Source organism: Panulirus ornatus, chromosome 9 (assembly GCF_036320965.1).
Source record: "Panulirus ornatus isolate Po-2019 chromosome 9, ASM3632096v1, whole genome shotgun sequence".
Lineage (NCBI taxonomy): Eukaryota > Metazoa > Arthropoda > Malacostraca > Decapoda > Palinuridae > Panulirus > Panulirus ornatus.
In genome coordinates, this window is record NC_092232.1 from 20,168,825 (window position 1) to 20,184,573 (window position 15,749).

A 15,749-nucleotide genomic window follows, 5' to 3' on the forward strand; every position below is an offset into this window, starting at 1 on the left:
GTACTTCACACAAGACTATATCCGTAGTACTTCATACAAGACTATCCATAGTACTCCATACAAGACTATGCCCATAGTACTTCATACAAGACTACCCATAGTACTTCATACAAGACTACCCATAGTACTCCATACAAGACTATATCCATAGTACTTCATACAAGACTATCCATAGTACTCCATACAAGACTATATCCATAGTACTTCATACAAGACTATCCATAGTACTCCATACAAGACTATATCCATAGTACTTCATACAAGACTATCCATAGTACTCCATACAAGACTATATCCATAGTACTTCATACAAGACTATCCATAGTAGTTCATACAAGACTATGCCCATAATACTTCATACAAGACTATCCATAGTACTTCATACAAGACTATCCATAGTACTTCATACAAGACTATCCATAGTACTTCATACAAGACTATCCATAGTAGTTCATACAAGACTATGCCCATAATACTTCATACAAGACTATCCATAGTACTTCATACAAGACTATCCATAGTACTTCATACAAGACTATCCATAGTACTTCATACAAGACTATCCATAGTACTTCATACAAGACTATATCCATAGTACTTCATACAAGACTATCCATAGTACTTCATACAAGACTATGCCCATAATACTTCATACAAGACTATCCATAGTACTTCATACAAGACTATATCCATAGTGCTTCATACAAGACTATCCATAGTACTTCATACAAGACTATCCATGGTACTTCATACAAGACTATCCATAGTACTTCATACAAGACTATGCCCATAATACTTCATACAAGACTATCCATAGTACTTCATACAAGACTATGCCCATAATACTTCATACAAGACTATCCATAGTACTTCATACAAGACTATCCATAGTACTTCATACAAGACTATGCCCATAATACTTCATACAAGACTATCCATAGTACTTCATACAAGACTATGCCCATAATACTTCATACAAGACTATCCATAGTACTTCATACAAGACTATCCATAGTACTTCATACAAGACTATATCCATAGTACTTCATACAAGACTATCCATAGTACTTCATACAAGACTATCCATGGTACTTCATACAAGACTATCCATAGTACTTCATACAAGACTATGCCCATAATACTTCATACAAGACTATCCATAGTACTACATATCCGGCAGTACAGGTTAAAGACCAAGAAGAGAAAAATAAAGACATGGCGATAGATTACCAGGTGCAAAATTGCGGTCATTCCCAGGCTTTTTCTAAAGGTTAACATCCATAAATCAATAACACACAGTTGCGTTCCATTGGCCTCAGTCCTCCAGACCTCCTAGTAGATGCCAGTTGAAGTGAAATAAGCTAGTCATTTCTGAATGTCTTATGTATAACACTTACATCCAATTAAGGATTGTGCAGCATAATGGACGCCATGCTTCTGGTCATCAGCAGTTCCCCTAATTAAACAGATATCACCGGTCACGAAATATGGACTCCCGTGTTAAATTCAAGGTCCTTTAGAAAGTTTTCTTCAAGTGACGTGACAAGTTAAGGCTTGTAAATTTCTATACCTCAAATTTTACAAGACTGTGGGTTATCCTTCATTTGTCAAGACATTACCGAGGAATTCCAGCAATGCATGTCGAGCAATGACTCATGGCGACGTAATCCCACGAACGAGTTAGGCGCCACCTCTCTCAGTAGTTCCCCCGAATCCCCTTCTCACGCACGTGAATAGTAATTACTTGAAAGCAAGGTTGTGTGTTATATAGAGACTGAGGGAGTAGAGTGTAGAGTCACAGGGTTCTTTGGTTGTCATGCGCATTCGAGGCGTCGTCCCACAATTACGGGCATCACATCCGTATATAACATGCATGCAGGAGGTATGACGCGTATTTGAATGCTACAAACTATTATTGCAGGTGTGTGTGTATGGACGGCGTCACGTAAGAGTTAGCGGTAAGATACTTTTAGGACGTGGACACGACAGATCCTGCGAAGTCTCAGAAAAACTAAAACAATACACACGAAAGAACGCTAAATTTCAAGAAAATGTGTTAATATCCGAGTATTTCTGTGAATTATATGAAAATACCTGACTATAAACAGTGTGACATGATTAAAGGCTGTTCGTGAATTTTGTGAGCACAATTATTGGATGCAACACTAATTACTTTGCCGTTGAATGTGAGGAAGCTTAAATATAGATATTACACTTTTCGTTTGGTATTTAGATTAAATCAGCAGAGCGTGTTTTTTCTTTCTTTCTTTAGGGGACAGAAGTACAGTATTCCATAGCCTTTTATATTTTCTTTTTATCGCTTGACTGAGATTCTGTCTTCGTGTATTATTAGATAAGTCCATGCTTTAATCTAATAAAGGTTAGGGTAAAATTACATAAACAAATCATAAGGCATGACGTGTCGTTTATTCACACTCGTGGCGGGTTTTAGAAGATGATATAGTGAGGAGGAGAGGTTACATTTGGCTAGGCTGCTTACCGAGCGTTACCGCCGCCGTCTACACACGTTGTTGAATGATGGGTTTCGTTCTGGGTTTATGTTGGATTTTGTCCAGGAGCAGGTGTAGATTTCTCCCATCAGCTCAAGCTGAATAGACGACATGGTGAGCCAAATCAGAAAGTAGTGACTTCCCTACTGAAAGGCGTCATCCATTCAGGTCAACTTTAGTGAAGTGTGTGTTGTTTCGAAGCCTGATTATACAGTCTCGGGACAGGTTTTCCCTTAATGTATTTCAAATATATACGTGTATATGGTGAACACCTCTGTCTTACCAGCGTGTATGATATTTAAATGAAATCTAAAATATACATAAGACTCTGCTAATTTGTCTGAAGTTTCTACTACCGCTTTGGAACAGAATAAATGCCCACAAAGACTGCTAAATTCCCGTATTTCACTGATTTGTATACCGCCCAATCAAGCGAATATGCCTTCAATCATAATACTACAACGCCAGTAAAATAAAATGTTCTAATACCTATGTCAATCATCCGTCCTGACATAGAATTTAGTTGTCAGGCAGTAGAATGTCTGACATTTGCGGATGCGTTGGATACAGCTAGTGCGGGTGTCATGCATAGATGCATGTTTTCAGTAATCCCGAGTCCGTATTTTACACGTGAACTGTAAGCCTTCACAATGATCCTGCCAATATGCATGCGAAGTTGCCTGCCCCGCCCGAAAAGCGACGTCTTCGTGTCGTTACAGAAACCTACCATTGTTTTTGTCGGGCTACATAATTTTGGCATACTGGGTTGGACGTGCTGTCAGTGGATGATGGTACCAGGGCATGTGAAGCGTCCTTGGTAAACCATGGAAAGGTCTGTGGAGCCTGGATGTAGATAGGGAGCTGTGGTTTCGGTGCATTACATATGACAGCTAGGGAATGGATGTGAGCGGATGTGGCCTTTCTTCGTCTGTTCCTGGTGCTGCCTCGCTAAAGTAGGAAACGGCGATCAAGTATGAAAAACAACATACTGAGAATAAATTTTTGTGGCTGAACAGCTTTTACTTTGCAGTGAACTATAAGGGTTTACTTGTTCAGAGTGTTCTTGTGTTATGTAATACAAGTTTGATTTGTGTGCACGAGAGCAATTACACGGACAAGGAATAAAGTTTCATGTTTCAGCGCAGCAACCGTCCTGGCGTGTTACTTACGCCTGTGTTACTAGCTAACTTCGTTTACAATGGGGGATACATGGACGGTAAAGTGTAGGTACGCAATCCTACTGCTTTTCATGTGACGCTAAGACTGTGATATAACAGCGCGTCTTAGAATGGTGCAAAATGATTATCACAGAAATGATGTGGTGCGTGCATGAGTCATGAGCGTCCGCACGATATATGTTGCTGGGAGGGAAGGGCGAGAGGGGGGAGCAAAGTTAGCAATGTGGCGATAAACATGGTGACTGTTATGAGTACTGACCGAAGACTGTGGTCTTTGACTGGACCATTCAGTGATTCCAAATGAATCATTTGGAAACAATTAATTACTGGAAAAATGTAGCTTAGACAATATCAAATATAAGAAGCAAATTGAACGCATGTGAAGAACTCTCTAGTGAAAGAAGAAAGAAATAAAAATGGAAATGATAAAGTCGACGACGACGTAGTAGGCAGTCAAAAGGTATGCAGTGGTAATTTTGCTGACTAGCTTATTTCTATTTACCTCTTTTTTATCACATAATGCATCGAAAGTTCTTGAAAATATAAAGATTCATACAAATGTCAGGTCTAATGTACTAAAAGATGACTTATGATTGCACCAAGTCGATAGACCGGGGTTGCTGAACGGCTCATACCCATCGCTGTCTTAGTTTAAGGTTTGTGTTGGGTTGAGACAATGAAACCTACCAGCCTTACCTAACCCCTGATCGAGGAGGTTCTGCCCCGACCCCGACCTTAACTTATAGGAACCCTAGTCAACTTCCGCTAATCTTAACCTACCTCAACATAACCCTAGCCTAACTGAAGTGCATGGGAAGTTTAAAAGACATTGTCGAAAATAAACCTGCAAAATCACTTTTGACCCATTGGTGCCGACTAGTCGGCAAAACAACCAATATGAAAAGAAATGTGGGATAATGTTTGCTTTGTACGTTTGGTCCGGGTTTTCGACTATCAAGTGAACAATACCTAAACATTCCTGGGCTCCCACAGGGAGGGGCAAGTGTGGGGACATTGCCTCCCTCACATTTCACACTCAGGAAAGAAACTGCGCATATGGCATATTGTTCATGGTTACTTGAATGGAATAATCTAAATAGTTTAATGATTTTACCACAACTGGAGAAATGGGTTTGCATTTAAGCACATACGATACATATCCTTTTAGTCTGCATATTTTCTAAAGGTGATTAACTACATGTATTATTTGCTCTCCCTTAGAAATAATTCTTTGGGCTTCCATGCCTACAGTACAAGGGATGTTTGAATTATAGATAGCACAGATATTGGCCTGCGGGTCATGTAGTACTAGCCAACAGGCAATGAATGTAGCAACATCCACCGATCATATTTCGATATCGTTGAGTGCGTGTTAGGTTGCGGCCTAGCCACGTAACTGCATTACGTCAGCCTTACACAGTGGATGCTGCTGCTCTTACCCTCTACTGCAGGATGTGGTTTTACCTGCGTTGAAAAAATCTGTCGTGTATATGAGACTAGATTTTATATGTATAATTTATCACGCATACCCAGTTAAACAATATAGAAAAGTGTATCCCAGAACACGAAAACATTGATTCGGCCAGACAATGCTGTGCAGGAAATCATGCGCCACTGACCACACACGCGAACCCAGACAGGCGCGCGTCCGCATCACATCCAACGAGGTATGGCACCCATTAACCCCACTGAAAGTCCCCATTTAGCTCCCCCCCATTAGAATTACTATGATTTGTATATCACGGGTAAAGTTTTACACACGTTTCATCCCATCACTGACCAACTCGCATTAGCGAGGTAGCGTTAAGAACAGAGGACTGAGCCTTTGGGGGAATATCCTCGCTTGGACCCCTCCTCTGTTCCTTCATTAGGAAAACTAAAAACGAGAGGGGAGGGAGGGATATATATATATATATATATATATATATATATATATATATATATATATATATATATATATATATATATATCAATGAGACAAGTATGCAAGTCGGAAGGGAAAAGGGTCAGTGGTTCCTTTATAAACTGAGTTTGCGTCAAGGGTGTGTGATGTCAACATGATTGTTTAATATGTTTTTGAAGGGCTGCTAGGGTTTCAGAGCGAGACCCAGGTTTACGGTAAACTGGAGGTTGGGACATGGGAGGAGGTGAATAAGTTGCTGTTTCAGATGACACAGCCCTGGTAGCAGACTCGAGAGAGAAACTACAGAAGTTGGTGACAGAGTCTGAAAGTGTGTGAGAAAGGTGAGAATTAATTGAAGAAAATTTATAGTATAACGTACGGCCGGAGGCTGAGATGGGATGGTTTGAGAGTAATTCTGAAAAGGGAAGAAGACCTTGGGAAAATGTAGTGCTTTCTGTACCTGGGAGTGGACGTGACAGCGGCTGGAATCATAGAGGCCGAAGAAGGTCACAGGGTGGACGAGAGGTTTAAGGTCCTGGATGCATTAAGGAGCATGTGGAAGAAAGGCCAGTGTCTGTTGGGATAAAACATGGGTATGGTTAAAGGTAACGTAGTCCACCCAGTGTTGTATGTATGTGTAGTGGGCCTTGAACGCAAGAGAAGGGAAGAAAGTGAATGCGTTGGAAATGAAATGCCAGTGGACGTCATGTAGGTTGATCAGGGAAGAATTGATGGAGTAAGTGGGAGGGGTGGAGGTGAACTCACGCTGACTGAGGGGGACCGATTGGGGTTTTCTGTAATAGTGGAGTGGATGAACGAAGAAAGACTAAGATAATGTGTGTCCGAAGTGGTGGAGGAAGCATGGGGGAGGAAGAGACCGAGAAGATGGAAGGATGGTATGAGGGAAGCTTCTGGTGTATCAGGGCTGGTAAACAGTTAGATTCTAGACGGAAGCCTTACACCCTGTCCAAGAATCGAACCCGGACCTGAAGAGATTCGTCGGTCGCAACGTTTACCACTACACCACGGAGGCTTGTGTATGATTCAAAGATTGTTACATTTACAGTATTTTGTTGAGGATTATTAAATTCTCACCTGAGAGGTGTGTGCATTTCTTACTGATTTCATTAAAAGGTCAAAGGTCAAGCACATAAAGTCAATAATCACACTTCAAAACACACAATCTACCACGTCACATTTAGATAACCCGCACACTACAGTATCACACTTACAAACACACACACACGCACACACACACACACACACACACACACACACACACACACACACACACACTACCAGATCACACCAGAAGACTCAAACCCTACTAAATCTCCCCTTATAAATCCCACATAGTAACAACACACACACACACACACACACACACACACCTACAAAGACTCCCCATCTCACCCACAGCGTCAGTATTACGACCCTCCCCACACCTCACTATCCAAGACCTCCTCACCGCGTTCCTTTCTTTGATACGCGTGAGGCGTATCATAGCGAGCGAGTAACTGACTACTCACAAGCAGGGTGGGCTGGTGGGGTGATGTGGCCCGGGAGGGGCACGGGCTAACGCGGCCGTAGTTATGACAACCACGACATATACCGTGGATCTGTCTCACTAGCGTAGTTTATCCTTTGTATAATTATTGTTAGTGCAACAGTCATCTATAAGGATTACTAATGAGTGAATTATTTTCGTGGTATCTTGGCAACACTGTCAAGGTTAGTTGTTACAACACGTTATGTACTGGTGTCGTGAACAGTAGGGGGTGTCAAGGTTCATATGAGACTCCCCCTCATCTTTTATCAAAAATGATCAATTAAAGGCTCTTGCGTCTATCTCATCCTAAAAGTTTTGAGGAAAAAAAAGTTTTACCGCCGTAAGTTGATTTGCTACTAAATTCTATGGCACAAATCGCGCGCTTTTTCTTTTATACCTTATTTGAATGCGAGTCGAATGGCAGTATCCATGAACACCCATTCCACTGGCGCACAAACGTAATGGTAATCATAAGGGCAAAGAATGGTTCGGAGGGGGCCTTGGTTTTCTCAACCTTGTCGCACACGGCAGCCATTGCTTTATGGTTACAACACTTCGTATAGACAACGCACTATGGGTAATACTGTTGAGGAAAGTAAATGACGTGCATGAGCGTTAATTTTCGTTGAATTTTGGTTTTGAAGTAGTTCTAGCAAAAACCTGAGTTGCGACAGTTTTCGATGATATCTCGAAAACTTGTCGCTCTACTGTTTCATGCCCACTTACCGTGTATCACGACGCTCGCATCATGGCGACAGGGGATGCGGTCAACAATGAAATCACCGATTGGGTCAAAACATCGCAATATGTTCTTCACACAGCACTAGCACCACCTGCTATAGTTTGATATGTAGTGGTCAGCGCCCATCTCACTGATCGACCCCACAACCAGCTCAGCCAAACCCTGTAAAACATTCCAACTACGAGCGGGTGTCACTTAATGTATAATAAAACTATTTTTTCTTTTAAAATGCGTCTAGTGAATATATTTTCCTTGTGTATAGATAAAAAGTAAAGCTGTTCTTGAGGGTACAGTTGGTACAATCAGCAAACAACGTATTTATCATATACAAATAAAATACTCTTAAGTTTTCATGCATGACAGGTAACCTGAGGACGCAACTCCATGACGTCACTATTCGCATCAATACGAGACATTTGCCGTTAGACTTGCGTCTCATAGGTCATGGAAATTTGGATTTAAGGACTGAAATAGTAGTAGAAGATTCACTTTTATTAATATGATATTATTCTCACAAATTACTAAACTCTCCCTGCACAGTGAAAGCGCAACCCATTTTGGTATTTGTATTCCGCGCCTACTGAGCTATAAACTGCAGCGAACACGTGCCTAAAGGGAGGCGGTGTGTGGACAAATATTTAAGGCAAAACTTTCCCTTTACCGCTGTGTTTCTTCCGTACTTGTGTTATCAGTATTATTAGTCTTAGATAAACAGTGGCATTGTCACGGTCTGGATGAATATATAAATGTATATATGTACATACATTTTTAAAGAGACGCATTTAGTTTTCTAGAAAGGTACTAAGGCAAAGGTAAGGAATCTGCAGAAACAGTAATGTGGCACGACACATAATTGTCGTTTCGTCTCTTTATAGAGGTTAGTTATTTTCCATAAACTCTGACTAGAGATTGTCAACGGTGTTCATTATTTGGAATGATCTTGCTGAAAGTTACGCTTCTGAAATAACAAAGTTCCAATTACAAGCAATGGCAGTATTCTGTCTGTATGATTTCTGACCGGTTGTCATGGCTTGTGAATATCAATACTGGTTGACAAGGTCCACCTACCTATCTATTTAGCCATTAGTCAGCTTATCATACATGAAACACTGATGAGCTTTTCCGATTCACTATTAAAAATCCCACATCTTTTTCCGGTATGTATTACAGTTTACGACCAGAGTACTTATTAAATTTTGGAAGATCACAAATTATATAGGAACAATGCTAATATATTGTCACGAATCCAAAGGTTAAATCAAAGCGAAACAAGGATCACCTTAGAGCTAGTGGTAGAGCGGATTAACCTAGCTGAACCGGTTCTTTTAGATTAGTCTTAAAAGTTCTCTCACGTATTAGCTCGATGGTTGCACCTCTTGCCATTTCCAGATAGTGCGCGATGAATATTTCTATGGATTTAAGAAAAGTACGTCTTACATACTCGCTCTACAATGTAGCATAATTTACTTTTAATATTGTAGCATATGAAATTACTATATGAAGCTTTGAAAAGACGGAGGAAAAAATAACAAATAGATGTATAATTGGAACTACAATAGTAAGTTTGCTCCTCAATAGATGGCAGCACCATCACAGACGGCAGCGTCCGCTCTCTTGTCAACACACACCGAAGTCACCTGCCATTCAGTGGTAGGCAGCTGTTGGTGGTGGAACTTCCTACAGTTGTGTTGTTGTTTTTGTGACAGTAGAGCCCTTTATATTCACCATGGATGCAGGGGTGCGGAACAGGAAGAATAAATCTTCTCCCAAAGCTGGAAAAAATAGTAAGGAGAGTATAGAGGACTTAACACCAGCAGAAAACCACGTCATGCTCAAGCAAAGCATTAAACAGCTAAAGCACCTGAACGAAAATATAAACAGGGATTCGGTAAGTACTTCTGCTTCGTTTGTACACTTCTGTGCGTATGACCTACACCCCTGAGCACCGGCTGAGATTGGAGGTGGACCCAATCATCACAGTAACCTACATTAGTCGGGTCTAACCGGCAGTAGGATAGCTGACCAGACCTCTTTAAAGCGAACCCACTGTGATTTTCACTGGGTACACCTGGGATTAATGCCTTTCGTATATAAGATGACAAAGAATAGTATTGCCTGAATTCCTTTCAATGACTGTTAACTTTAAGAAGTATGTTTGCGTACCAGATATTTGATAATGAGGTAGTTCAGTGAAACACCGAACTTACCACATTACATTACTCTCTAGATTCAATAGTGTCATTTTAAAATGCTAGCAGATACCTTATAACCTCTAGACATAGAATATGTTAGACCTGCAAGTGTATATATGTTCCGTTCGGTTTGATGCTGGATTATGATGACGCAATTTAGTTTTTCTCGGGATTATGACACTACTGCATCCGTCTCCACCGCCTCTGTGGTCTACGTGGGAATTCAGGGGGGCAGGTCAAGTGGGTTAGCGTGGCTCTGATAGCTGGAGGGTATCTGGATGTTGGACCGTCTATAGTTGAGGAGTCGTAGATGGCTTGGGTCTCGGTGTAGTACCCCCTTGCAACTAGCCAACTGATGACAATTGCAATGCAGATAAAATGAAGGCGAGCATCCTGTTCTTACTAGGTCTTCATTACTATTTTGTTTAGTCATACGAGCTTTGAAGCTGAGGAACAATCGCCACGTGAAGCCGCATAAGTCAGTAAGCTTGCATGAGCTAAAAGGTATATAGTTCATGGAAGTAAACACACTACGGTAATTTAATTGCTTACGCTTCACAAGGTGCAGTGAGTTCTGCGAAGTTTACAGCAAAGTCGAATCTGATTTAAAACTTTAGAATTGTTGCTGGTTGCTGGTCGTTATTTGGATTTCCACTCGAAACATTGAATTTTGTTGGTTTGCTCAAATGAAAGGTGGATTACGAGCTTTTTTCCGTTGCTTTCGAAATTGTCCATATTCATAATCAGTTGTGTTGCCTCTCTCAGCCTTGGCATACACGAGTATATATATATATATATATATATATATATATATATATATATATATATATATATATATATATATATTTTTTTTTTTTTTTTTTTCAAACTATTCGCCATTTCCCGCGTTAGCGAGGTAGCGTTAAGAACAGAGGACTGGGCCTTTTTTGGAATATCCTCACCTGGCCCCCTCTGTTCCTTCTTTTGGAAAATTAAAAAAAAAAACGAGAGAGGAGGATTTCCAGCCCCCCGCTCCCTCCCCTTTTAGTCGCCTTCTACGACACGCAGGGAATACGTGGGAAGTATTCTTAATCCCCTATCCCCAGGGATATATATATATATATATATATATATATATATATATATATATATATATATATATATATATATATCGAATATAGTGGAATGAGCGCACGCTTCCATAGAACACCCATGCCCTTCGACAGCAGGATTCGAACCTCTACCTTTTGGGTGGGAGCTAAGTACACTAATCATTGTGGTTAGTGTATCCTGCCCTCAGACCAGTTAGTGTGAATCCTGCTCTCCGAGGGTATTATGTAATTATCTATCTATCCATATATAAAGTATTGCCCCGCCGTACGTGCCCTCACCATAGATGACGAACCACATTCGGCGAGGTTGTAACATCTGTTGATATGGAGTAGTCTCATATAAGACTGGAAGTAGTCAGGCTTGTCTACCACAAGCAGTTAAGTGTTTGAGAAAACATACACGCATTATATATATATATATATATATATATATATATATATATATATGATAGTTACCGAACTCCTCCTGCTTGTATTTAAGCTGCCGATGAAGTCACCTTGTTATTGGATGAATAGGAGCACAGTCTGAAAGAACTTCCAATCAAATATTTCCCTGCTGCTAGATGTAGCGTATCCTTGAATTTGTAGGAACCTAGTATAAAGGGTTCTGTGGATATATATATATATATATATATATATATATATATATATATATATATATATATATATATAAACACATAGTTCATATATTCAACGTCGAGACGGGTCAGCACTAGGAAAGCTCTTCTCCCGTAACTCGCAAATAGTAACCAAACACTCGTATACGTCACTCACCCATGATCACCCTAAGTAGTGCTTCAGCAGCGCTCTAGACACTGACCGCGTCCACGGGGCGAGATTACAGGTCAAGATGTGGTGGTGTATTGTGTTTGTATGAGGTGAGTGCATTGCGCGTGTGTGTGTACTTGTATGTATATATTATGTACCGATTTATTTATGTATTATTGTTTATGGCGGCTCTGCAATTTCGATGCTCCATTTCATGCACGATTAGGGACAATGGTCTTATGGGGTGAGAATTCTGAACGAGACATTTAATTTCCGTCCATTGAATGAAGGTAATATATATATATATATATATATATATATATATATATATATATATATATATATATATATATATATATGGTTTTCACATAAAACTGCCCTCCCTGCAACCCTGACTTATAAGGTCGTACCAGCATGAAACCTGAGCGTAATCCCAATGAATCCCCCCTTCCCCCTTACCAGTTTGGTCTCGTCATCACGGAGGTGTCTTGTATTAAAGATTCCCTTTCTCTCCATAGGCGAAACGGAATTGTATTAAAGGTTCCACCAATACTTTGTGTGGACTCGCGTGTAACGGTCGTTAATGTCGATGAGATCCTTTAGTTGTTTACCCTAGAATATGTATATATATATATATATATATATATATATATATATATATATATATATATATATATATATATTGTGTGTGTTAGTTGTCGTTGTCCATATTTTTTCATGGGTTAATGCAGTGAAATTCGTGGATTTACTGTTTTATTTTCAACTCTGAATCAGCGTTATCGGTTGCACGATTTGTAATGAGAACGTGAGAAAATTTACCCGTTTACACCCAAGCCTGGTGTAATGTACGGTGGTAGGGCTAGGATGATCCACCAGACTGGAGACGGAGGTGTGGCCGCAAGCCCACCCTCGGGGCACAACCACGTCAGCTGTGAGTGGTGGAGGTGCCCCGACTCCGCCACACCATTCTCCTCCCACTACCTGCCACGTTACCTGCTGCCCTCCAGCAATACCACAGCCACTCTTTCCTCCTACCCACTGCCCTACTACCTGCCTTCTCGTCAGGAGTGGAGGGACGGCCCTGAGTCTTTATCGTAGACCTTTAATATACATTATTTGCATTAGGTTGGGAAGGGAAGTGGACAATGAAGTCACAAAATGAATTTTAAGAATGTGAAATTATAGATCCGATCATACAGGAAGGGAAAAGGAGCTAGGCTGAATTTGCCTCATACTTGCTTGGAAGTTGTATTTTCGCTTGCAGAGTTTTGGTGAAAGTAGTTATAGAAAGTTAAAAAAAAAAAAAAAAACGAGCATTTGTAAGCTAGGGACTGTTCTACAGTCGTAGTGAACAGTCAAGTACAATGCACCTAACACGAGTATATCCATCCATCGCCACACTACATCACATATGTCATTGATCAGGCATCGCTGTGACTCATGTTGGCTTTACCAAGGGCTTGCGCTCTCTGATGGTAACACGCCATTATGTTTAGCCGAAAGTGCAAGGTTTTGTGACGGAATTGCCAGTGATAAAAACGGGAGAGAACACTTATGAAGAGTTATTTCTGTTCATAGGGTTCGTGTGTATCGTAGCTTAAGCGGCCTTGGTCTTCGCGAAGATAGGAGAAAGTGTGCTTATGCGAGGTAAATTGTGTGTGGTATGCTTAACATGGGGAGGGGCTAGGCTAGGCATGTTTCGCCAGCCCATTCAAGTGAAGTTGGTTTCACAGTATTATTTTTTTCATTCCTTTGGTTACAGTAAGTCATGACTGGTTAACTCCAGTGATTTCTAAAACGGAGAGATATCCCAAAGTGTGTTAGATCCGCACAAAGTATTAGATGTTAGAGCCATCCATTCATCTCTGTTAAAAGTATAAGATGTTAGATCCATCCACCTCCGCCTGAAGTGAGCTGCTGTACAATCTCGCGTAAGAAAAAAAAAAAGCCCAAAATTTTCTGATTATAATAGTGACATGATTGAAATACTGTTATTCTGAAACGTTAAAACATTATGCATTCCAAACGTTCATTAACGTTAAACGTTACAAAACATCGGCAGATAAACAGTGTGAAGTCTGTTAATGATTTTATATTATAATTTTTGGGATTTTATACGTACTCGAATGATAGTTAAGGCAGTTTAGCTGTACGGGCTTAAGTATAAATAGAATTGGAGCCATATTTATTTTGGTTGTATACATATGAGGTAGTCGAACTCTTTCCACTCTTATAAGGTAAGATCAAGTTAATCTTCAACTTCCTCTCTCCCAGCCTCGTCCGCTCTCACCTGTTGTCCTTCCTCACCTCTCCCGGGGCGTTGGCGAGCGCCACGTCGAGTAACCTCCAGCTCTCCGTCACCTCGACCGTTTCAAGACGCCCCGTCTCACCACACACATACTCCATCATTGTTTCTCTGTGTTTAACGGCAGCATAATATTCCTTGTTGCTGTGTAGGGACGGTATATGAGTAGGGTGGTTCGTAGTTTTCAAGAACCGTTAAATTCATGGCTGTCGAGAGCCAGCACGGGCCCTGGGGCAAACTACAATGTTCCCCCCCTCTCCTTAGAAGTGGGAGGATACCCACCAAGCGATGCTCTTTGGGGATCCTTTTTCTAACTTTTTAGGGACTTGTTGGAAAGAAGATCCCACTTGGACAGCAACAAGCTCATAAACAAATGATGACAGTTATGACCTAAGGGCAAGGGTCTTCGCTTTGTATTTGAAATAGGACTTAATGGGATTTGAAAGAGAGGAGCTTGGGCCCTGGCCTCTCGAAGGTTCTGATTGATTGGCCTGGTAAAACCATTTTATTGTAGGTTAAATATTGCTTTTGAATTCTCGAGGTTAGTGAAATGAGGAAAAATCCTCGAGCGTTAACTTGCCCACTGTGTTTGTTTCACAGCGCATCCTGCACCACCCCACGCACCACATATCCTCCTCTCAGGCACTACACATGTCATGCTGCTGCATGCATCCACGCACGTTATGACCCCTCAACGTAAACAGGCTGCTCATATCTTATCCCCAGCCACACCATGTATCCTTCACCCGAGTCAGCCAAGACAGATGGTACAGATGTTCATGAGAATGACAGCGGCGAGGGGACCGTGTCTTCTATCGTTTTTGGTGCAGTTGTGGTATCCACTGCTCTCGTAAATGATGAGTAGTTAACTGGTTATTTTATCTGCCAGGGCTTTCAAGGTTGTCGGCATCAAATTATAATAAACACCTACTTCAAAAAATCTTTAACACCTCGTGTAAGGATAATTCTAAGACTGCATACTCTGTGTATGTAGCCCATGTGATGTGCATTTGAACAACTCTCCTGCAATTAACATCAGCTTTTTTGATTGTTATAGGATTTTGACTTTGTGGCACTTTTTTTTTTTTGCGATAGAAAGGACTACAATGGATAGAAGTAGTATGTGCACAAAAATCGCCTGCTGAGAAATAAATAGGGGTTCATGAGAGGCCAGTTCATGTATTTTTGTTGATTTAGAAACTAGTATTTCTACGTAGTATATCCTAATACAGTGGGTGCCTTTTATAATGCCGAGTGTAGTATCTTCTGATCAATTATGAGGAGGTAATTGCTGGAGCTGGTATTTTATCAGCACATCGAGATATGAAAACTGCACAAGGAAAAATAGTATGAGTACGTGATAAGCTCACTAGAATTGCTTGTACTTGTCAGCCTTAGATACGTTTGAGATATTGTGATGTTTATGTTGCGTTCAGTTGTTTTCTTGCCCGCTGGGTTATGATGTGTTGTTAGTCAGTCCATGTTCTTAGATTCGCCAGATATCTGCCTGG

At 40.7% G+C, this 15,749-nt stretch overlaps 2 protein-coding genes across 7 annotated transcripts in view; one reads left to right on the plus strand and one right to left on the minus strand.

The window, feature by feature from the left end:
- Positions 1-8,007, minus strand: part of LOC139750245 (serine/threonine-protein kinase Nek7-like) — an 88,526-nt gene extending 80,519 nt beyond the window's left edge. For 2 of the 3 annotated variants that reach the window (XM_071664754.1, XM_071664757.1), the window contains exon 1: positions 7,867-8,007. The gene's annotated coding sequence lies outside the window, so the exon portion shown is untranslated. The remainder of the gene's footprint in view (positions 1-7,866) is intronic. The other variant, XM_071664758.1, reaches the window with a different exon arrangement.
- rt (Protein O-mannosyltransferase rt) overlaps positions 1-15,749 on the plus strand; it is a 533,108-nt gene that overhangs the window by 406,493 nt on the left and 110,866 nt on the right. Inside the window, exon 1 of one of the 4 annotated variants that reach the window (XM_071664763.1) lies at positions 9,475-9,770. The exons of 2 other annotated variants lie outside the window; for them this stretch is intronic. In XM_071664763.1, the coding sequence (XP_071520864.1) occupies positions 9,609-9,770 (162 nt within the window). In that variant the 5' untranslated portion in view covers positions 9,475-9,608. Of the gene's footprint in view, positions 1-9,474; positions 9,771-15,749 lie in introns of those variants that run through there. One more of the 4 variants, XM_071664764.1, reaches the window with a different exon arrangement.